The sequence below is a fragment of the Pleurodeles waltl genome, chromosome 9 (genome assembly GCF_031143425.1).
Source record: "Pleurodeles waltl isolate 20211129_DDA chromosome 9, aPleWal1.hap1.20221129, whole genome shotgun sequence".
Taxonomy (NCBI): Eukaryota; Metazoa; Chordata; class Amphibia; order Caudata; family Salamandridae; genus Pleurodeles; species Pleurodeles waltl.
In genome coordinates, this window is record NC_090448.1 from 17,106,679 (window position 1) to 17,133,440 (window position 26,762).

Here is a 26,762-nt window from a genome sequence, read left to right on the forward strand (position 1 = left end):
ACTGACAGACTTCACTGTAACAGACCCAGAACTGACAGAAACATTGTAGCAGAACACACCAGGGCTGGCAGACATCACTGTAACAGAACACACCAGCACTGACAGACTTCACTGTAACACATCCAGAACTGAAAGACTTCACTGTAACAGACCCAGAACTGACAGACGTCATTGTAGCAGAGCACACCAGGGCTGGCAGACATCACGGTAACAGAACACACCAGCACTGCAGACTTCACTGTAACAGACTCAGAATTAACAGACGTCATCGTAGCAGAACACACCGGCGCTGGCAGACTTCACTGTAACAGAACACACCGGCGCTGGCAGACTTCACTGTTACAGACTCAGAACTAACAGACGTCATCGTAGCAGAACACACCAGCGCTGGCAGACTTCACTGTAACAGACTCAGAACTAACAGACGTAATTGTAGCAGAACACACCAGCGCTGGCAGACTTCACTGTAACAGACTCAGAACTGACAGACATCATCGTAGCAGAACACACCAGCGCTGGCAGACTTCACTGTAACAGAACAAAACAGCACTGGCAGACTTCACTTTAACAGACTCAGAACTAACAGACGTCATCGTAGCAGAACACACCAGCGCTGGCAGACTTCACTGTAACAGAACACACCAGCACTGGCAGACTTCACTGTTACAGACTCAGAACTAACAGACGTCATCGTAGCAGAACACACCGGCGCTGGCAGACTTCACTGTAGCAGAACACACCAGCACTGGCAGACTTCACTGTAACAGACTCAGAATTAACAGACGTCATCGTGGCAGAACACACCGGCGCTGGCAGACTTCACTGTAACAGAACACACCAGCACTGGCAGACTTCACTGTTACAGACTCAGAACTGACGGACGTCATCGTAGCAGAGCACACCGGCGCTGGCAGACTTCACTGTAACAGACTAAGAACTGACAGACGTCATTGTAGCAGAACACACCAGCGCTGGCAGACTTCACTGTAACAGAACACACCAGCACTGGCAGACTTCACTGTTACAGACTCAGAACTAACAGACGTCATCGTAGCAGAACACACCAGCGCTGGCAGACTTCACTGTAACAGAACACACCAGCACTGGCAGACTTCACTGTAACAGACTCAGAACTGACAGACGTCATCGTAGCAGAACAAACCAGCGCTGGCAGTCTTCACTGTAACAGAACACACCAGCACTGGCAGACTTCACTGTCACAGACTCAGAAATAACAGACGTCATTGTAGCAGAACACACTGGCGCTGGCAGACTTCACTGTAACAGAACACACCGGCGCTGGCAGACTTCACTGTTACAGACTCAGAACTAACAGACGTCATCATAGCAGAACACACCGGCACTGGCAGACTTCACTGTCAAAGACTCAGAACTGACAGACGTCATGGTAGCAGAACACAACAGCACTGGCAGACTTCACTGTAACAGAACACACCAGCACTGGCAGACTTCACTGTTACAGACTCAGAACTGACAGACGTCATCGTAGCAGAACACACCGGTGCTGGCAGACTTCACTGTAACAGACTCAGAACTGACAGACGTCATCGTAGCAGAACACACCAGCGCTAGCAGACTTCACTGTAACAGAACACACCAGCACTGGCAGACTTCACTGTTACAGACTCAGAACTAACAGACGTCATCGTAGCAGAACACACCAACGCTGGCAGACTTCACTGTAACAGAACACACCAGCACTTGTAGACTTCACTGTTACAGACTCAGAACTAACAGACATCATCGTAGCAGAACACACCAGCGCTGGCAGACTTCACTGTGACAGACTCAGAACTGACAGACGTCATTGTAGCAGAACACACCGGCGCTGGCAGACTTCACTGTAACAGACTCAGAACTGATAGATGTCATCGTAGCAGAACACACCAGCGCTGGCAGACTTCACTGTAACAGAACACACCAGCACTGGTAGACTTCACTGTTACAGACTCAGAACTAACAGACGTCATTGTAGCAGAACACACTAGCGCTGGCAGACTTCACTGTAACAGACTCAGAACTGACAGACGTCATCGTAGCAGAACACACCAGCGCTGGCAGACTTCACTGTAACAGACTCAGAACTGACAGACGTCATCGTAGCAGAACACACCAGCGCTGGCAGACTTCACTGTAACAGAACACACCAGCACTGGCAGACTTCACTGCAACAGACTCAGAACTGACAGACGTCATCATAGCAGAACACACCAGCGCTGGCAGACTTCACTGTAACAGAACACACCAGCACTGGCAGACTACACCGTTACAGACTCAGAACTAACAGACGTCATCGTAGCAGAACACACCGGCGCTGGCAGACTTCACTGTAACAGAACACACCGGCGCTGGCAGACTTCACTGTAACAGAACACACCAGCACTGGTAGACTTCACTGTTACAGACTCAGAACTAACAGATGTCATTGTAGCAGAACACACCAGCGCTGGCAGACTTCACTGTGACAGACTCAGAACTGACAGACGTCATCACAGCAGAACACACCGGCGCTGGCAGACTTCACTGTAACAGACTCAGAACTGACAGACGTCATCGTAGCAGAACACACCAGCGCTGGCGGACTTCACTGTAACAGACTCAGAACTGACAGACGTCATGGTAGCAGAGCACACCAGGGCTGGCAGACATCACTGTAACAGAACACACCAGCACTGGCAGACTTCACTGTAACAGACTCAGAATTAACAGACGTCATCGTAGCAGAACACACCGGCGCTGGCAGACTTCACTGTAACAGAACACACGGGCACTGGCAGACTTCACTGTTACAGACTCAGAACTAACAGACGTCATCGTAGCAGAACACACCGGCGCTGGGAGATTTCACTTTAACAGAACACACCAGCACTGGTAGACTTCACTGTAACAGAACACACCGGCACTGGCAGACTTCACTGTAACAGACTCAGAACTAACAGCTGTCATCGTAGCAGAACACACCGGCGCTGGCAGACTTCACTGTAACAGACTCAGAATTAACAGACGTCATCGTAGCAGAACACACCGGCGCTGGCAGATTTCACTGTAACAGAACACACCGGCGCTGGCAGACTTCACTGTTACAGACTCAGACTAACAGACATGATCGTAGCAGAACACACCTGCGCTGGCAGACTTCACTGTAACAGAACACACCAGCACTGGTAGACTTCACTGTAACAGACTCAGAACTGACAGACGTCATCGTAGCAGAACACACCAGCGCTGGCAGACTTCACTGTAACAGACTCAGAACTGACAGCCGTCATCGTAGCAGAACACACCGGCGCTGGCAGACTTCACTGTAACAGAACACACCAGCACTTGTAGACTTCACTGTTACAGACTCAGAACTAACAGACGTCATTGTAGCAGAACACACCAGCGCTGGCAGACTTCACTGTAAAAGACTCAGAACTAACAGACGTCATTGTAGCAGAACACACCAGCGCTGGCAGACTTCACTGTAACAGAACACACCAGCACTGGCAGACTTCACTGTTACAGACTCAGAACTAACAGACGTCATTGTAGCAGAACACACTGGCGCTGGCAGACTTCACTGTAACAGGACACACCGGCGCTGGCAGACTTCACTGTTACAGACTCACAACTAACAGACGTCATCATAGCAGAACACACCGGCACTGGCAGACTTCACTGTAACAGACTCAGAACTGACAGATGTCATGGTAGCAGAACACAACAGCACTGGCAGACTTCACTGTAACAGACTCAGAACTGACAGACGTCATCATAGCAGAACACACCGGCGCTGGCAGACTTCACTGTAACAGACTCAGAACTGACAGACGTCATCGTAGCAGAACACACCAGCGCTGGCAGACTTCACTGTAACAGGACACACCAGCACTGGCAGACTTCACTGTTACAGACTCAGAACTAACAGACGTCATCGTAGCAGAACACACCGGCGCTGGCAGACTTCACTGTAACAGAACACACCGGCGCTGGCAGACTTCACTGTTACAGACTCAGAACTAACAGACGTCATCGTAGCAGAACACACCAGCGCTGGCAGACTTCACTGTAACAGAACACACCAGCACTGGCAGACTTCACTGTAACAGACTCAGAACTGACAGACGTCATCGTAGCAGAACACACCAGCGCTGGCAGACTTCACTGTAACAGAACACACCGGCGCTGGCAGACTTCACTGTTACAGACTCAGAACTGACAGACGTCATCGTAGCAGAACACACCAGCGCTGGCAGACTTCACTGTAACAGAACACACCAGCACTGGCAGACTTCACTGTAAAAGACTCAGAACTGACAGACGTCATCGTAGCAGAACACACCAGCGCTGGCAGACTTCACTGTAACAGAACACACCGGCGCTGGCAGACTTCACTGTTACAGACTCAGAACTAACAGACGTCATCGTAGCAGAACACACTAGCGCTGGCAGACTTCACTGTAACAGACTCAGAACTGACAGACGTCATTGTAGCAGAACACACCGGCGCTGGCAGACTTCACTGTAACAGACTCAGAACTGACAGACGTCTTGGTAGCAGAACACACCAGCGCTGGCAGACTTCACTGTGACAGACTCAGAACTGACAGACGTCATCATAGCAGAAGACACCAGCGCTGGCAGACTTCACTGTTACAGACTCAGAACTAACAGACGTCATCGTAGCACAACACACCAGCGCTGGCAGATTTCACTGCAACAGAACACACCGGCGCTGGCAGACTTCACTGTTACAGACTCAGAACTAACAGACGTCATCGTAGCAGAACACACCAGCGCTGGCAGACTTCACTGTAACAGACTCAGAACTGACGGACGTCATCGTAGCAGAACACACCAGCGCTGGCAGACTTCACTGTAACAGACTCAGAACTGACAGACGTCATCGTAGCAGAACACACCAGCGCTGGCAGACTTCACTGTAACAGAACACACCAGCACTGGCAGACTTCACTGTAACAGACTCAGAACTGACAGACGTCATCATAGCAGAACACACCAGCTCTGGCAGACTTCACTGTAACAGAACACACCGGCGCTGGCAGACTTCACTGTTACAGACTCAGAACTAACAGACGTCATCGTAGCAGAACACACCGGCGCTGGCAGACTTCACTGTAACGGAACACACCAGCACTGGCAGACTTCACTGTTACAGACTCAGAACTAACAGACGTCATCGTAGCAGAACACACCGGCGCTGGCAGACTTCACTGTAACAGAACACACCGGCGCTGGCAGACTTCACTGTTACAGACTCAGAACTAACAGACGTCATTGTAGCAGAACACACTAGCACTGGCAGACTTCGCTGTAACAGACTCAGAACTGACAGACGTCATTGTAGCAGAACACACCGGCGCTGGCAGACTTCACTGTAACAGACTCAGAACTGACAGACGTCATGGTAGCAGAACACAACAGCACTGGCAGACTTCACTGTAACAGAACACACCAGCACTGGTAGACTTCACTGTTACAGACTTAGAACTAACAGACGTCATTGTAGCAGAACACACCAGCACTGGCAGACTTCACTGTAACAGACTCAGAACTGACAGACGTCATCATAGCAGAAGACACCGGCGCTGGCAGACTTTACTGTAACAGACTCAGAACTGACAGACGTCATCGTAGCAGAACACACCAGCGCTGGCGGACTTCACTGTAACAGACTCAGAACTGACAGACGTCATCGTAGCAGAACACACCAGCGCTGGCAGACTTCACTGTAACAGAACACACCAGCACTGGTAGACTTCACTGTAACAGACTCAGAACTAACAGACGTCATCGTAGCAGAACACACCGGCGCTGGCAGACTTCACTGTTACAGACTCAGAACTAACAGACGTCATCGTAGCAGAACACACCAGCGCTGGCAGACTTCACTGTAACAGACTCAGAACTGACAGACGTCATCGTAGCAGAACACACCAGCACTGGTAGACTTCACTGTTACAGACTCAGAACTAACAGACGTCATCGTAGCAGAACACACCAGCGCTAGCAGACTTCACTGTAACAGACTCAGAACTAACAGACGTAATTGTAGCAGAACACACCAGCGCTGGCAGACTTCACTGTAACAGACTCAGAACTGACAGACGTCATCGTAGCAGAACACACCAGCGCTGGCAGACTTCACTGTAACAGAACACAACAGCACTGGCAGACTTCACTTTAACAGACTCAGAACTAACAGACGTCATCGTAGCAGAACACACCAGCGCTGGCAGACTTCACTGTAACAGAACACACCAGCACTGGCAGACTTCACTGTTACAGACTCAGAACTAACAGACGTCATCGTAGCAGAACACACCGGCGCTGGCAGACTTCACTGTAGCAGAACACACCAGCACTGGCAGACTTCACTGTAACAGACTCAGAATTAACAGACGTCATCGTGGCAGAACACACCGGCGCTGGCAGACTTCACTGTAACAGAACACACCAGCACTGGCAGACTTCACTGTTACAGACTCAGAACTGACGGACGTCATCGTAGCAGAGCACACCGGCGCTGGCAGACTTCACTGTAACAGACTCAGAACTGACAGAGGTCATCGTAGCAGAACACACCAGCGCTGGCAGACTTCACTGTAACAGAACACACCAGCACTGGCAGACTTCACTGTAACAGACTCAGAACTGACAGACGTCATCGTAGCAGAACAAACCAGCGCTGGCAGTCTTCACTGTAACAGAACACACCAGCACTGGCAGACTTCACTGTCACAGACTCAGAACTAACAGACGTCATTGTAGCAGAACACACTGGCGCTGGCAGACTTCACTGTAACAGAACACACCGGCGCTGGCAGACTTCACTGTTACAGACTCAGAACTAACAGACGTCATCATAGCAGAACACACCGGCACTGGCAGACTTCACTGTCAAAGACTCAGAACTGACAGACGTCATGGTAGCAGAACACAACAGCACTGGCAGACTTCACTGTAACAGAACACACCAGCACTGGCAGACTTCACTGTTACAGACTCAGAACTGACAGACGTCATCGTAGCAGAATACACCGGCGCTGGCAGACTTCACTGTAACAGACTCAGAACTGACAGACGTCATCGTAGCAGAACACACCAGCTCTAGCAGACTTCACTGTAACAGAACACACCAGCACTGGCAGACTTCACTGTTACAGACTCAGAACTAACAGACGTCATCGTAGCAGAACACACCAACGCTGGCAGACTTCACTGTAACAGAACACACCAGCACTTGTAGACTTCACTGTTACAGACTCAGAACTAACAGACATCATCGTAGCAGAACACACCAGCGCTGGCAGACTTCACTGTGACAGACTCAGAACTGACAGACGTCATTGTAGCAGAACACACCGGCTCTGGCAGACTTCACTGTAACAGACTCAGAACTGACAGATGTCATCGTAGCAGAACACACCAGCGCTGGCAGACTTCACTGTAACAGAACACACCAGCACTGGTAGACTTCACTGTTACAGACTCAGAACTAACAGACGTCATTGTAGCAGAACACACTAGCGCTGGCAGACTTCACTGTAACAGACTCAGAACTGACAGACGTCATCGTAGCAGAACACACCAGCGCTAGCAGACTTCACTGTAACAGACTCAGAACTGACAGACGTCATCGTAGCAGAACACACCAGCACTGGCAGACTTCACTGTTACAGAGTCAGAACTGACAGATGTCATCGTAGCAGAACACACCAGCGCTGGCAGACTTCACTGTAACAGAACACACCAGCACTGGCAGACTTCACTGTTACAGACTCAGAACTAACGGACGTCATCGTAGCAGAACACACCGGCGCTGGCAGACTTCACTGTAACAGAACACACCAGCACTGGCAGACTTCACTGTAACAGACTCAGAACTGACAGACTTCATCGTAGCAGAACACACCAGCACTGGCAGACTTCACTGTAACAGACTCAGAACTGACAGACGTCATCGTAGCAGAACACACCAGCGCTGGCAGACTTCACTGTTACAGACTCAGAACTGAAAGAAGTCATCGTAGCAGAACACACTGGCGCTGGCAGACTTCACTGTAACAGCCTCAGAACTGACAGACGTCATCGTAGCAGAACACAACAGCACTGGCAGACTTCACTGTAACAGACTCAGAACTGACAGACGTCATCGTAGCAGAACACACCAGCGCTGGCAGACTTCACTGTTACAGACTCAGAACTGACAGACGTCATCGTAGCAGAACACACCAGCGCTGGCATACTTCACTGTAACAGAACACACCAGCACTGGCAGACTTCACTGTTACAGACTCAGAACTGACGGACGTCATCGTAGCAGAACACACCGGTGCTGGCAGACTTCACTGTAACAGACTCAGAACTGACGGACGTCATCGTAGCAGAACACACCAGCGCTGGCAGACTTCACTGTAACAGACTCAGAACTGACGGATGTCATCGTAGCAGAACACACCGGTGCTGGCAGACTTCACTGTAACAGACTCAGAACTGACAGACGTCATCGTAGCAGAACACACCAGCACTGGTAGACTTCACTGTTACAGACTCAGAACTAACAGACGTCATTGTAGCAGAACACACCAGCGCTGGCAGACTTCACTGTAACAGACTCAGAACTAACAGACTTCATTGTAGCAGAACACACCAGCATTGGCAGGCTTCACTTTAACACACCCAGAACTGACAGACTTCACTGTAACAGACCCAGAACTGACAGACATCATTGTAGCAGAACACACCAGGGCTGGCAGACATCACTGTAACAGAACACACCAGCACTGACAGACTTCACTGTAACACATCCAGAACTGAAAGACTTCACTGTAACAGACCCAGAACTGACAGACGTCATTGTAGCAGAGCACACCAGGGCTGGCAGACATCACGGTAACAGAACACACCAGCACTGCAGACTTCACTGTAACAGACTCAGAATTAACAGACGTCATCGTAGCAGAACACACCGGCGCTGGCAGACTTCACTGTAACAGAACACACCGGCGCTGGCAGACTTCACTGTTACAGACTCAGAACTAACAGACGTCATCGTAGCAGAACACACCAGCGCTGGCAGACTTCACTGTAACAGACTCAGAACTAACAGACGTAATTGTAGCAGAACACACCAGCGCTGGCAGACTTCACTGTAACAGACTCAGAACTGACAGACGTCATCGTAGCAGAACACACCAGCGCTGGCAGACTTCACTGTAACAGAACAAAACAGCACTGGCAGACTTCACTTTAACAGACTCAGAACTAACAGACGTCATCGTAGCAGAACACACCAGCGCTGGCAGACTTCACTGTAACAGAACACACCAGCACTGGCAGACTTCACTGTTACAGACTCAGAACTAACAGACGTCATCGTAGCAGAACACACCGGCGCTGGCAGACTTCACTGTAGCAGAACACACCAGCACTGGCAGACTTCACTGTAACAGACTCAGAATTAACAGACGTCATCGTGGCAGAACACACCGGCGCTGGCAGACTTCACTGTAACAGAACACACCAGCACTGGCAGACTTCACTGTTACAGACTCAGAACTGACGGACGTCATCGTAGCAGAGCACACCGGCGCTGGCAGACTTCACTGTAACAGACTAAGAACTGACAGACGTCATTGTAGCAGAACACACCAGCGCTGGCAGACTTCACTGTAACAGAACACACCAGCACTGGCAGACTTCACTGTTACAGACTCAGAACTAACAGACGTCATCGTAGCAGAACACACCAGCGCTGGCAGACTTCACTGTAACAGAACACACCAGCACTGGCAGACTTCACTGTAACAGACTCAGAACTGACAGACGTCATCGTAGCAGAACAAACCAGCGCTGGCAGTCTTCACTGTAACAGAACACACCAGCACTGGCAGACTTCACTGTCACAGACTCAGAAATAACAGACGTCATTGTAGCAGAACACACTGGCGCTGGCAGACTTCACTGTAACAGAACACACCGGCGCTGGCAGACTTCACTGTTACAGACTCAGAACTAACAGACGTCATCATAGCAGAACACACCGGCACTGGCAGACTTCACTGTCAAAGACTCAGAACTGACAGACGTCATGGTAGCAGAACACAACAGCACTGGCAGACTTCACTGTAACAGAACACACCAGCACTGGCAGACTTCACTGTTACAGACTCAGAACTGACAGACGTCATCGTAGCAGAACACACCGGTGCTGGCAGACTTCACTGTAACAGACTCAGAACTGACAGACGTCATCGTAGCAGAACACACCAGCGCTAGCAGACTTCACTGTAACAGAACACACCAGCACTGGCAGACTTCACTGTTACAGACTCAGAACTAACAGACGTCATCGTAGCAGAACACACCAACGCTGGCAGACTTCACTGTAACAGAACACACCAGCACTTGTAGACTTCACTGTTACAGACTCAGAACTAACAGACATCATCGTAGCAGAACACACCAGCGCTGGCAGACTTCACTGTGACAGACTCAGAACTGACAGACGTCATTGTAGCAGAACACACCGGCGCTGGCAGACTTCACTGTAACAGACTCAGAACTGATAGATGTCATCGTAGCAGAACACACCAGCGCTGGCAGACTTCACTGTAACAGAACACACCAGCACTGGTAGACTTCACTGTTACAGACTCAGAACTAACAGACGTCATTGTAGCAGAACACACTAGCGCTGGCAGACTTCACTGTAACAGACTCAGAACTGACAGACGTCATCGTAGCAGAACACACCAGCGCTGGCAGACTTCACTGTAACAGACTCAGAACTGACAGACGTCATCGTAGCAGAACACACCAGCGCTGGCAGACTTCACTGTAACAGAACACACCAGCACTGGCAGACTTCACTGCAACAGACTCAGAACTGACAGACGTCATCATAGCAGAACACACCAGCGCTGGCAGACTTCACTGTAACAGAACACACCAGCACTGGCAGACTACACCGTTACAGACTCAGAACTAACAGACGTCATCGTAGCAGAACACACCGGCGCTGGCAGACTTCACTGTAACAGAACACACCGGCGCTGGCAGACTTCACTGTAACAGAACACACCAGCACTGGTAGACTTCACTGTTACAGACTCAGAACTAACAGATGTCATTGTAGCAGAACACACCAGCGCTGGCAGACTTCACTGTGACAGACTCAGAACTGACAGACGTCATCACAGCAGAACACACCGGCGCTGGCAGACTTCACTGTAACAGACTCAGAACTGACAGACGTCATCGTAGCAGAACACACCAGCGCTGGCGGACTTCACTGTAACAGACTCAGAACTGACAGACGTCATGGTAGCAGAGCACACCAGGGCTGGCAGACATCACTGTAACAGAACACACCAGCACTGGCAGACTTCACTGTAACAGACTCAGAATTAACAGACGTCATCGTAGCAGAACACACCGGCGCTGGCAGACTTCACTGTAACAGAACACACGGGCACTGGCAGACTTCACTGTTACAGACTCAGAACTAACAGACGTCATCGTAGCAGAACACACCGGCGCTGGGAGACTTCACTTTAACAGAACACACCAGCACTGGTAGACTTCACTGTAACAGAACACACCGGCACTGGCAGACTTCACTGTAACAGACTCAGAACTAACAGCTGTCATCGTAGCAGAACACACCGGCGCTGGCAGACTTCACTGTAACAGACTCAGAATTAACAGACGTCATCGTAGCAGAACACACCGGCGCTGGCAGATTTCACTGTAACAGAACACACCGGCGCTGGCAGACTTCACTGTTACAGACTCAGACTAACAGACATGATCGTAGCAGAACACACCTGCGCTGGCAGACTTCACTGTAACAGAACACACCAGCACTGGTAGACTTCACTGTAACAGACTCAGAACTGACAGACGTCATCGTAGCAGAACACACCAGCGCTGGCAGACTTCACTGTAACAGACTCAGAACTAACAGCCGTCATCGTAGCAGAACACACCGGCGCTGGCAGACTTCACTGTAACAGAACACACCAGCACTTGTAGACTTCACTGTTACAGAGTCAGAACTAACAGACGTCATTGTAGCAGAACACACCAGCGCTGGCAGACTTCACTGTAAAAGACTCAGAACTAACAGACGTCATTGTAGCAGAACACACCAGCGCTGGCAGACTTCACTGTAACAGAACACACCAGCACTGGCAGACTTCACTGTTACAGACTCAGAACTAACAGACGTCATTGTAGCAGAACACACTGGCGCTGGCAGACTTCACTGTAACAGGACACACCGGCGCTGGCAGACTTCACTGTTACAGACTCACAACTAACAGACGTCATCATAGCAGAACACACCGGCACTGGCAGACTTCACTGTAACAGACTCAGAACTGACAGATGTCATGGTAGCAGAACACAACAGCACTGGCAGACTTCACTGTAACAGACTCAGAACTGACAGACGTCATCATAGCAGAACACACCGGCGCTGGCAGACTTCACTGTAACAGACTCAGAACTGACAGACGTCATCGTAGCAGAACACACCAGCGCTGGCAGACTTCACTGTAACAGGACACACCAGCACTGGCAGACTTCACTGTTACAGACTCAGAACTAACAGACGTCATCGTAGCAGAACACACCGGCGCTGGCAGACTTCACTGTAACAGAACACACCGGCGCTGGCAGACTTCACTGTTACAGACTCAGAACTAACAGACGTCATCGTAGCAGAACACACCAGCGCTGGCAGACTTCACTGTAACAGAACACACCAGCACTGGCAGACTTCACTGTAACAGACTCAGAACTGACAGACGTCATCGTAGCAGAACACACCAGCGCTGGCAGACTTCACTGTAACAGAACACACCGGCGCTGGCAGACTTCACTGTTACAGACTCAGAACTGACAGACGTCATCGTAGCAGAACACACCAGCGCTGGCAGACTTCACTGTAACAGAACACACCAGCACTGGCAGACTTCACTGTAAAAGACTCAGAACTGACAGACGTCATCGTAGCAGAACACACCAGCGCTGGCAGACTTCACTGTAACAGAACACACCGGCGCTGGCAGACTTCACTGTTACAGACTCAGAACTAACAGACGTCATCGTAGCAGAACACACTAGCGCTGGCAGACTTCACTGTAACAGACTCAGAACTGACAGATGTCATTGAAGCAGAACACACCGGCGCTGGCAGACTTCACTGTAACAGACTCAGAACTGACAGACGTCTTGGTAGCAGAACACACCAGCGCTGGCAGACTTCACTGTGACAGACTCAGAACTGACAGACGTCATCATAGCAGAAGACACCAGCGCTGGCAGACTTCACTGTTACAGACTCAGAACTAACAGACGTCATCGTAGCACAACACACCAGCGCTGGCAGATTTCACTGCAACAGAACACACCGGCGCTGGCAGACTTCACTGTTACAGACTCAGAACTAACAGACGTCATCGTAGCAGAACACACCAGCGCTGGCAGACTTCACTGTAACAGACTCAGAACTGACGGACGTCATCGTAGCAGAACACACCAGCGCTGGCAGACTTCACTGTAACAGACTCAGAACTGACAGACGTCATCGTAGCAGAACACACCAGCGCTGGCAGACTTCACTGTAACAGAACACACCAGCACTGGCAGACTTCACTGTAACAGACTCAGAACTGACAGACGTCATCATAGCAGAACACACCAGCTCTGGCAGACTTCACTGTAACAGAACACACCGGCGCTGGCAGACTTCACTGTTACAGACTCAGAACTAACAGACGTCATCGTAGCAGAACACACCGGCGCTGGCAGACTTCACTGTAACGGAACACACCAGCACTGGCAGACTTCACTGTTACAGACTCAGAACTAACAGACGTCATCGTAGCAGAACACACCGGCGCTGGCAGACTTCACTGTAACAGAACACACCGGCGCTGGCAGACTTCACTGTTACAGACTCAGAACTAACAGACGTCATTGTAGCAGAACACACTAGCACTGGCAGACTTCGCTGTAACAGACTCAGAACTGACAGACGTCATTGTAGCAGAACACACCGGCGCTGGCAGACTTCACTGTAACAGACTCAGAACTGACAGACGTCATGGTAGCAGAACACAACAGCACTGGCAGACTTCACTGTAACAGAACACACCAGCATTGGTAGACTTCACTGTTACAGACTTAGAACTAACAGACGTCATTGTAGCAGAACACACCAGCACTGGCAGACTTCACTGTAACAGACTCAGAACTGACAGACGTCATCATAGCAGAAGACACCGGCGCTGGCAGACTTTACTGTAACAGACTCAGAACTGACAGACGTCATCGTAGCAGAACACACCAGCGCTGGCGGACTTCACTGTAACAGACTCAGAACTGACAGACGTCATCGTAGCAGAACACACCAGCGCTGGCAGACTTCACTGTAACAGAACACACCAGCACTGGTAGACTTCACTGTAACAGACTCAGAACTAACAGACGTCATCGTAGCAGAACACACCGGCGCTGGCAGACTTCACTGTTACAGACTCAGAACTAACAGACGTCATCGTAGCAGAACACACCAGCGCTGGCAGACTTCACTGTAACAGACTCAGAACTGACAGACGTCATCGTAGCAGAACACACCAGCACTGGTAGACTTCACTGTTACAGACTCAGAACTAACAGACGTCATCGTAGCAGAACACACCAGCGCTAGCAGACTTCACTGTAACAGACTCAGAACTAACAGACGTAATTGTAGCAGAACACACCAGCGCTGGCAGACTTCACTGTAACAGACTCAGAACTGACAGACGTCATCGTAGCAGAACACACCAGCGCTGGCAGACTTCACTGTAACAGAACACAACAGCACTGGCAGACTTCACTTTAACAGACTCAGAACTAACAGACGTCATCGTAGCAGAACACACCAGCGCTGGCAGACTTCACTGTAACAGAACACACCAGCACTGGCAGACTTCACTGTTACAGACTCAGAACTAACAGACGTCATCGTAGCAGAACACACCGGCGCTGGCAGACTTCACTGTAGCAGAACACACCAGCACTGGCAGACTTCACTGTAACAGACTCAGAATTAACAGACGTCATCGTGGCAGAACACACCGGCGCTGGCAGACTTCACTGTAACAGAACACACCAGCACTGGCAGACTTCACTGTTACAGACTCAGAACTGACGGACGTCATCGTAGCAGAGCACACCGGCGCTGGCAGACTTCACTGTAACAGACTCAGAACTGACAGAGGTCATCGTAGCAGAACACACCAGCGCTGGCAGACTTCACTGTAACAGAACACACCAGCACTGGCAGACTTCACTGTAACAGACTCAGAACTGACAGACGTCATCGTAGCAGAACAAACCAGCGCTGGCAGTCTTCACTGTAACAGAACACACCAGCACTGGCAGACTTCACTGTCACAGACTCAGAACTAACAGACGTCATTGTAGCAGAACACACTGGCGCTGGCAGACTTCACTGTAACAGAACACACCGGCGCTGGCAGACTTCACTGTTACAGACTCAGAACTAACAGACGTCATCATAGCAGAACACACCGGCACTGGCAGACTTCACTGTCAAAGACTCAGAACTGACAGACGTCATGGTAGCAGAACACAACAGCACTGGCAGACTTCACTGTAACAGAACACACCAGCACTGGCAGACTTCACTGTTACAGACTCAGAACTGACAGACGTCATCGTAGCAGAATACACCGGCGCTGGCAGACTTCACTGTAACAGACTCAGAACTGACAGACGTCATCGTAGCAGAACACACCAGCGCTAGCAGACTTCACTGTAACAGAACACACCAGCACTGGCAGACTTCACTGTTACAGACTCAGAACTAACAGACGTCATCGTAGCAGAACACACCAACGCTGGCAGACTTCACTGTAACAGAACACACCAGCACTTGTAGACTTCACTGTTACAGACTCAGAACTAACAGACATCATCGTAGCAGAACACACCAGCGCTGGCAGACTTCACTGTGACAGACTCAGAACTGACAGACGTCATTGTAGCAGAACACACCGGCTCTGGCAGACTTCACTGTAACAGACTCAGAACTGACAGATGTCATCGTAGCAGAACACACCAGCGCTGGCAGACTTCACTGTAACAGAACACACCAGCACTGGTAGACTTCACTGTTACAGACTCAGAACTAACAGACGTCATTGTAGCAGAACACACTAGCGCTGGCAGACTTCACTGTAACAGACTCAGAACTGACAGACGTCATCGTAGCAGAACACACCAGCGCTGGCAGACTTCACTGTAACAGACTCAGAACTGACAGACGTCATCGTAGCAGAACACACCAGCGCTGGCAGACTTCACTGTAACAGAACACACCAGCACTGGCAGACTTCACTACAACAGACTCAGCACTGACAGACGTCATCGTAGCAGAACACACCAGCGCTGGCAGACTTCACTGTAACAGAACACACCAGCACTGGCAGACTTCACTGTTACAGACTCAGAACTAACAGACGTCATCGTAGCAGAACACACCGGCGCTGGCAGACTTCACTGTAACAGAACACACCGGCGCTGGCAGACTTCACTGTAACAGAACACACCAGCACTGGTAGACTTCACTGTTACAGACTCAGAACTAACAGATGTCATTGTAGCAGAACACACCAGCGCTGGCAGACTTCACTGTGACAGACTCAGAACTGACAGACGTCATCACAGCAGAACACACCGGCGCTGGCAGACTTCACTGTAACAGACTCAGAACTGACAGACGTCATCGTAGCAGAACACACCAGCGCTGGCGGACTTCACTGTAACAGACTCAGAACTGACAGACGTCATGGTAGCAGAGCACACCAGGGCTGGCAGACATCACTGTAACAGAACACACCAGCACTGGCAGGCTTCACTGTAACAGACTCAGAATTAACAGACGTCATCGTAGCAGAACACACCGGCGCTGGCAGACTTCACTGTAACAGAACACACGGGCACTGGCAGACTTCACTGTTACAGACTCAGAACTAACAGACGTCATCGTAGCAGAACACACCAACGCTGGCAGACTTCACTGTAACAGAACACACCAGCACTTGTAGACTTCACTGTTACAGACTCAGAACTAACAGACATCATCGTAGCAGAACACACCAGCGCTGGCAGACTTCACTGTGACAGACTCAGAACTGACAGACGTCATTGTAGCAGAACACACCGGCGCTGGCAGACTTCACTGTAACAGACTCAGAACTGACAGATGTCATCGTAGCAGAACACACCAGCGCTGGCAGACTTCACTGTAACAGAACACACCAGCACTGGTAGACTTCACTGTTACAGACTCAGAACTAACAGACGTCATTGTAGCAGAACACACTAGCGCTGGCAGACTTCACTGTAACAGACTCAGAACTGACAGACGTCATCGTAGCAGAACACACCAGCGCTGGCAGACTTCACTGTAACAGACTCAGAACTGACAGACGTCATCGTAGCAGAACACACCAGCGCTGGCAGACTTCACTGTAACAGAACACACCAGCACTGGCAGACTTCACTACAACAGACTCAGAACTGACAGACGTCATCGTAGCAGAACACACCAGCGCTGGCAGACTTCACTGTAACAGAACACACCAGCACTGGCAGACTTCACTGTTACAGACTCAGAACTAACAGACGTCATCGTAGCAGAACACACCGGCGCTGGCAGACTTCACTGTAACAGAACAAACCGGCGCTGGCAGACTTCACTGTAACAGAACACACCAGCACTGGTAGACTTCACTGTTACAGACTCAGAACTAACAGATGTCATTGTAGCAGAACACACCAGCGCTGGCAGACTTCACTGTGACAGACTCAGAACTGACAGACGTCATCACAGCAGAACACACCGGCGCTGGCAGACTTCACTGTAACAGACTCAGAACTGACAGACGTCATCGTAGCAGAACACACCAGCGCTGGCGGACTTCACTGTAACAGACTCAGAACTGACAGACGTCATGGTAGCAGAGCACACCAGGGCTGGCAGACATCACTGTAACAGAACACACCAGCACTGGCAGGCTTCACTGTAACAGACTCAGAATTAACAGACGTCATCGTAGCAGAACACACCGGCGCTGGCAGACTTCACTGTAACAGAACACACGGGCACTGGCAGACTTCACTGTTACAGACTCAGAACTAACAGACGTCATCGTAGCAGAACACACCAGCGCTAGCAGACTTCACTTTAACAGAACACACCAGCACTGGTAGACTTCACTGTAACAGAACACACCGGCACTGGCAGACTTCACTGTAACAGACTCAGAACTAACAGCCGTCATCGTAGCAGAACACACCGGCGCTGGCAGACTTCACTGTAACAGACTCAGAATTAACAGACGCCATCGTAGCAGAACACACCGGCGCTGGCAGATTTCACTGTAACAGAACACACCGGCGCTGGCAGACTTCACTGTTACAGACTCAGACTAACAGACATGATCGTAGCAGAACACACCGGCGCTGGCAGACTTCACTGTAACAGAACACACCAGCACTGGTAGACTTCACTGTAACAGACTCAGAACTGACAGACGTCATCGTAGCAGAACACACCAGCGCTGGCAGACTTCACTGTAACAGACTCAGAACTAACAGCCGTCATCGTAGCAGAACACACCGGCGCTGGCAGACTTCACTGTAACAGAACACACCAGCACTTGTAGACTTCACTGTTACAGACTCAGAACTAACAGACGTCATTGTAGCAGAACACACCAGCGCTGGCAGACTTCACTGTAAAAGACTCAGAACTAACAGAGGTCATTGTAGCAGAACACACCAGCGCTGGCAGACTTCACTGTAACAGAACACACCAGCACTGGCAGACTTCACTGTTACAGACTCAGAACTAACAGACGTCATTGTAGCAGAACACACTGGCGCTGGCAGACTTCACTGTAACAGGACACACCGGCGCTGGCAGACTTCACTGTTACAGACTCACAACTAACAGACGTCATCATAGCAGAACACACCGGCACTGGCAGACTTCACTGTAACAGACTCAGAACTGACAGATGTCATGGTAGCAGAACACAACAGCACTGGCAGACTTCACTGTAACAGACTCAGAACTGACAGACGTCATCATAGCAGAACACACCGGCGCTGGCAGACTTCACTGTAACAGACTCAGAACTGACAGACGTCATCGTAGCAGAACACACCAGCGCTGGCAGACTTCACTGTAACAGGACACACCAGCACTGGCAGACTTCACTGTTACAGACTCAGAACTAACAGACGTCATCGTAGCAGAACACACCGGCGCTGGCAGACTTCACTGTAACAGAACACACCGGCGCTGGCAGACTTCACTGTTACAGACTCTGAACTAACAGAAGTCATCGTAGCAGAACACACCAGCGCTGGCAGACCTCACTGTAACAGAACACACGAGCACTGGCAGACTTCACTGTAACAGACTCAGAACTGACAGACGTCATCGTAGCAGAACACACCAGCGCTGGCAGACTTCACTGTAACAGAACACTCCGGCGCTGGCAGACTTCACTGTTACAGACTCAGAACTGACAGACGTCATCGTAGCAGAACACACCAGCGCTGGCAGACTTCACTGTAACAGAACACACCAGCACTGGCAGACTTCACTGTAACAGACTCAGAACTGACAGACGTCATCGTAGGAGAACACACCAGCGCTGGCAGACTTCACTGTAACAGAACACACCGGCGCTGGCAGACTTCACTGTTACAGACTCAGAACTAACAGACGTCATCGTAGCAGAACACACCGGCGCTGGCAGACTTCACTGTAACAACTCAGAACTGACAGACGTCATTGTAGCAGAACACACCAGCACTGGCAGACTTCACTGTAACAGAACACACCGGCGCTGGCAGACTTCACTGTTACAGACTCAGAACTAACAGACGTCATTGTAGCAGAACACACTAGCGCTGGCAGACTTCACTGTAACAGACTCAGAACTGACAGACGTCATTGTAGCAGAACACACCGGCGCTGGCAGACTTCACTGTAACAGACTCAGAACTGACAGACGTCTTGGTAGCAGAACACACCAGCGCTGGCAGACTTCACTGTGACAGACTCAGAACTGACAGACGTCATCATAGCAGAAGACACCAGCGCTGGCAGACTTCACTGTTACAGACTCAGAACTAACAGACGTCATCGTAGCACAACACACCAGCGCTGGCAGATTTCACTGTAACAGAACACACCGGCGCTGGCAGACTTCACTGTTACAGACTCAGAACTAACAGACGTCATCGTAGCAGAACACACCAGCGCTGGCAGACTTCACTGTAACAGACTCAGAACTGACGGACGTCATCGTAGCAGAACACACCAGCGCTGGCAGACTTCACTGTAACAGACTCAGAACTGACAGACGTCATCGTAGCAGAACACACCAGCGCTGGCAGACTTCACTGTAACAGAACACACCAGCACTGGCAGACTTCACTGTAACAGACTCAGAACTGACAGACGTCATCATAGCAGAACACACCAGCGCTGGCAGACTTCACTGTAACAGAACACACCGGCGCTGGCAGACTTCACTGTTACAGACTCAGAACTAACAGACGTCATCGTAGCAGAACACACCAGCGCTGGCAGACTTCACTGTAACAGACTCAGAACTGACGGACGTCATCGTAGCAGAACACACCAGCGCTGGCAGACTTCACTGTAACAGACTCAGAACTGACAGACGTCATCGTAGCAGAACACACCAGCGCTGGCAGACTTCACTGTAACAGAACACACCAGCACTGGCAGACTTCACTGTAACAGACTCAGAACTAACAGACGTCATCGTAGCAGAACACACCGGCGCTGGCAGACTTCACTGTAACGGAACACACCAGCACTGGCAGACTTCACTGTTACAGACTCAGAACTAACAGACGTCATCGTAGCAGAACACACCGGCGCTGGCAGACTTCACTGTAACAGAACACAGCGGCGCTGGCAGACTTCACTGTTACAGACTCAGAACTAACAGACGTCATTGTAGCAGAACACACTAGCGCTGGCAGACTTCGCTGTAACAGACTCAGAACTGACAGACGTCATTGTAGCAGAACACACCGGCGCTGGCAGACTTCACTGTAATAGACTCAGAACTGACAGACGTCATGGTAGCAGAACACAACAGCACTGGCAGACTTCACTGTAACAGAACACACCAGCACTGGTAGACTTCACTGTTACAGACTTAGAACTAACAGACGTCATTGTAGCAGAACACACCAGCACTGGCAGACTTCACTGTAACAGACTCAGAACTGACAGACGTCATCATAGCAGAAGACACCGGCGCTGGCAGACTTTACTGTAACAGACTCAGAACTGACAGACGTCATCGTAGCAGAACACACCAGCGCTGGCGGACTTCACTGTAACAGACTCAGAACTGACAGACGTCATCGTAGCAGAACACACCGGCGCTGGCAGACTTCACTGTAACAGAACACACCAGCACTGGTAGACTTCACTGTAACAGACTCAGAACTAACAGACGTCATCGTAGCAGAACACACCGGGGCTGGCAGACTTCACTGTTACAGACTCAGAACTAACAGACGTCATCGTAGCAGAACACACCAGCGCTGGCAGACTTCACTGTAACAGACTCAGAACTGACAGACGTCATCGTAGCAGAACACAACAGCACTGGTAGACTTCACTGTTACAGACTCAGAACTAACAGACGTCATTGTAGCAGAACACACCGGCGCTGGCAGACTTCACTGTAACAGACTCAGAACTGACAGACGTCTTGGTAGCAGAACACACCAGCGCTGGCAGACTTCACTGTGACAGACTCAGAACTGACAGACGTCATCATAGCAGAAGACACCAGCGCTGGCAGACTTCACTGTTACAGACTCAGAACTAACAGACGTCATCGTAGCAGAACACACCAGCGCTGGCAGACTTCACTGTAACAGACTCAGAACTGACGGATGTCATCGTAGCAGAACACACCAGCGCTGGCAGACTTCACTGTAACAGACTCAGAAGTGACAGACGTCATCGTAGCAGAACACACCAGCGCTGGCAGACTTCACTGTAACAGAACACACCAGCACTGGCAGACTTCACTGTAACAGACTCAGAACTGACAGACGTCATCATAGCAGAACACACCAGCGCTGGCAGACTTCACTGTAACAGAACACACCGGCGCTGGCAGACTTCACTGTTACAGACTCAGAACTAACAGACGTCATCGTAGCAGAACACACCGGCGCTGGCAGACTTCACTGTAACGGAACACACCAGCACTGGCAGACTTCACTGTTACAGACTCAGAACTAACAGACGTCATCGTAGCAGAACACACCGGCGCTGGCAGACTTCACTGTAACAGAACACACCGGCGCTGGCAGACTTCACTGTTACAGACTCAGAACTAACAGACATCATTGTAGCAGAACACACTAGCGCTGGCAGACTTCGCTGTAACAGACTCAGAACTGACAGACGTCATTGTAGCAGAACACACCGGCGCTGGCAGACTTCACTGTAACAGACTCAGAACTGACAGACGTCATGGTAGCAGAACACAACAGCACTGGCAGACTTCACTGTAACAGAACACACCAGCACTGGTAGACTTCACTGTTACAGACTTAGAACTAACAGACGTCATTGTAGCAGAACACACCAGCGCTGGCAGACTTCACTGTAACAGACTCAGAACTGACAGACGTCATCATAGCAGAAGACACCGGCGCTGGCAGACTTTACTGTAACAGACTCAGAACTGACAGACGTCATCGTAGCAGAACACACCAGCGCTGGCGGACTTCACTGTAACAGACTCAGAACTGACAGACGTCATCGTAGCAGAACACACCGGCGCTGGCAGACTTCACTGTAACAGAACACACCAGCACTGGCAGACTTCACTGTAACAGACTCAGAACTAACAGACGTCATCGTAGCAGAACACACCGGCGCTGGCAGACTTCACTGTTACAGACTCAGAACTAACAGACGTCATCGTAGCAGAACACACCAGCGCTGGCAGACTTCACTGTAACAGACTCAGAACTGACAGACGTCATCGTAGCAGAACACACCAGCACTGGTAGACTTCACTGTTACAGACTCAGAACTAACATACGTCATTGTAGCAGAACACACCAGCACTGGCAGACTTCACTGTAACAGAACATACCAGCGCTGGCAGACTTCACTGTGACAGACTCAGAACTGACAGACGTCATCGTAGCAGAACACACCAGCGCTGGCAGACTTCACTGTAACAGAACACACCAGCACTGGCAGACTTCACTGTTACAGACTCAGAACTGACAGACGTCATTGTAGCAGAACACACCGGCGCTGGCAGACTTCACTGTAACAGAACACACCAGCACTGGCAGACTTCACTGTAACAGACTCAGAACTCACAGACATCACTGGAGCACAGGCGAGTGCACTGCCATCTATGGAACTCAACAACCACTCACAGACCGCACTGGCATGAAATCTTTTATAGAAACAACAATTTGAACAGTAGAACTTACCGCAGGGACAACAAAATCTGAAAAACACAAAAAACATAGTTAGTGTTTGCACTTGCCAAACAGGGGAAATGAAGGGTTTAGTCGTTCAGCAATCACATGGCAGTTCTATTCACAATCAGACACTGTTCGTCTCACTGCGAGGCCCAGCTGGGCAGTAAACATGAGTTAGGCAGACAGTATCGCAGGGGAGTTACAGTGAGTTGGGTAGACAGTATTGCTGGACAGTTATAGTGAGTTAGGCAGATAGCAGTGCAGGGCAGTTGCAGTGGGCAGACAGCAGTGCTGGGCAGTTGCAAAGAGTTAGTCAGAGAGTAGTGATGGGCAGTTACAATGCGTTAGGCAGACAGTATTGCAGCACAGTTACAGTGACTTAGGCAGACGGCAGTGCTGGGCACTTACAGTGAGTTACGAAGACAGTAGTGTTGGGCAGTTACAGTGAGTTAGGCAGACAGCAGTGCTGGGCAGTTACAGGCAGTTACAGTGAGTTAGGCAGACAGCAGTGCTGGGCAGTTATAGTGATTTAACCAGACAGGAGTGCTGGGCAGTTACAGTGACTTAGGCAAGCAGTGCTGGGAACTTACAGTGAGTTAGGCAGACAGCGGTGCTGGGCAGTTACAGTGAGTTAGGCATACAGCGAGGCTGGGCAGTTACAGTGAGTTAGGCAGACAGTGGTGCTGGCCAGTTACAGTGAGATAGACAGACAGCAGTGCTGGGCAGCTACAGTGAGTTAGGCAGACAGCAGGTCTGGGCAGTAAGAGGGAGTTAGGCAGACAGTAGTGCTGGGCAGTTACAGTGAGCTAGGCAGACAGCAGTGATGGGCAGTTACAGTGAGCTAGGCAGACAGCAGTTCTGGGCAGTTACAGTGAGTTAGGCAGGCAGTTCTGGGTAGTTACAGTGAGTTAGGCAGACAGCTGTTCAGGGCAGTTACAGTGAGTAAGGGAGACAGCTGTGCTAGGCAGTTACAGTGAGTTTTATAGTGAGTTAGGGAGACAGCAGTGCTGGGCAGTTACAGTGAGTTAGGCAGACAGCAGTTCTGGGCAGTTACAGTGAGTTAGGCAGACAGGAGTGCCGGGCAGTTACAGTGAGTTAGGCAGACAGCAGTGCCGGGCAGTTACAGTGAGTGAGGCAGACAGTAGTGCTGGGCAGTTACAGTGAGTTAGGCAGAAAGCAGTGCTGGGCAGTTACAAAGAGTTAGGCAGAGAGTAGTAATGGGCAGTTACAATGAGTTAGGCAGACAGTATTGCAGCACAGTTACAGTGACTTAGGCAGACAGCAGTGCTGGGCACTTACAGTGAGTTACGAAGACAGTAGTGCTGGGCAGTTACAGGCAGTTACAGTGAGTTAGGCAGAGAGCAGTGCTGGGCAGTTATAGTGAGTTAGCCAGACAGCAGTGCTGGGCAGTTACAGTGAGTTAGGCAGACAGGAGTGCCGGGCAGTTACAGTGAGTTAGGCAGACAGCAGTGCCGGGCAGTTACAGTGAGTGAGTGAGGCAGACAGTAGGGCTGGGCAGTTACAGTGAGTTAGGCAGGCAGCAGTTCTGGGCAGTAACAGTGAGTTAGGCAGACAGCAGTGTTGAGCAGTTACAGTGAGTTAGGTAGGCAGCAGTGATGGGGAGTTGCAGTGAGTTAGGCAGACAGCAGTGCTGGGCAGTTACAGTGAGCCAGGCAGACAGTAGTGCTGGGCAGTTACAGTGAGTTAGGCAGGCAGAAGTTCTGGGCAGTTACAGTGAGTTACGCAGACAGCAGTGCTGGGCAGTTTCAGTGAGATAGACAGACGACAATTCTGGGCAGCTATAGTGAGTTAGGCAGTCAGTTCTGGGTAGTTACAGTGAGTTAGGCAGACAGCAGTGCTGGGCAGTTACAGTGAATTAGGCAGACAGCGGTGATGGGTAGTTACAGTGAGATACACAGACAACAGTGCTGGGCAGCTACAGTGAGTTAGGCAGGCAGTTCTGGGTAGTTACAGTGAGTTAGGCAGACAGCAGTTCCGGGCAGTAAGAGGGAGTTAGGCAAACAGTAGTGCTGGGCAGTTACAGTGAGCTAGGCAGACAGCAGTGATGTGCAGTTTCAGTGAGCTAGGCAGACAGCAGTTCTGGGCAGTTACAGTGAGTTAGGCAGGCAGTTCTGGGTAGTTACAGTGAGTTAGGCAGACAGCTGTTCTGGGCAGTTACAGTGAGTTAGGGAGACAGCAGTGCTGGGCAGGTACAGTGAGTTTTAGAGTGAGTTAGGCAGACATCAGTTCAGGGCAGTTACAGTGAGTCAGGCAGACAGCAGTTCTGGGCAGTTAAGATGAGTTAGGCAGATAGCATTGCTGGGCAGTTACAGTGAGCTAGGCAGACAGTAGTGCTGGACAGTTACATTGAGTTAGGCAGGCAGAAGTTCGGGGCAGTTACAGTGAGTTAGGCAGACAGCAGTGATGGGCAGTTAAGGTGAGTTAGGCAGATAGTATTGCTGGGCAGTTACAGTGAGCTAGGCAGAGAGAATCGCTGGGCAGTTACAGTGAGCTAGGCAGAGAGTAGTGTTGGGCAGTTACAGTGAGTAAGGGAGACAGCTGTGCTAGGCAGTTACAGTGAGTTTTACAGTGAGTTAGGGAGACAGCAGTGAAGGGCAGTTAGAGTGAGTTAGGCAGACAGCAGTTCTGGGCAGTTGCAGTGAGTTAGGCAGACAGCAGTGTTGAGCAGTTACAGTGAGCTAGGCAGACAGTAGTGCTGGGCAGTTACAGTGAGTTAGGCAGGCAGAAGTTCTGGGCAGTTACAGTGAGTTAGGCAGACAGTGATGGGCAGTTAATGTGAGTTAGGCAGATAGTATTGCTGGGCAGTTACAGTGAGCTAGGCAGACAGAAGCGCTGGGCAGTTACAGTGAACAAGGCAGGCAGCAGTTCTGGGCAGTTACAGTGAGTTAGGCAGACAGCAGTGATGGGCAGTTACAGTGAGCTAGGCAGACAGCTGTGCTGGGCAGTTACAGTGAGTGAGGCAGAGGGCAGTTCTGGGCAGTTACAGTGAGTTAGGCAGACAGTAGTGCTGGGCAGTTACAGTGAGCTAGGTAGACAGCAGTGATGGGCAGTTACAGTGAGATAGGCAGACAGCAGTGTGGGGCAGTTATAGTGAGTTACACACACAC

At 50.5% G+C, this 26,762-nt stretch overlaps 1 protein-coding gene across 1 annotated transcript in view; it reads right to left on the reverse strand.

Annotated features, from left to right (window-relative positions):
* Positions 1-26,762, reverse strand: part of LHFPL4 (LHFPL tetraspan subfamily member 4) — a 324,830-nt gene that overhangs the window by 24,890 nt on the left and 273,178 nt on the right. The window contains exon 3 of the mRNA XM_069206135.1: positions 23,644-23,660. Within this exon, the coding sequence (XP_069062236.1) occupies positions 23,644-23,660 (17 nt within the window). The remainder of the gene's footprint in view (positions 1-23,643; positions 23,661-26,762) is intronic.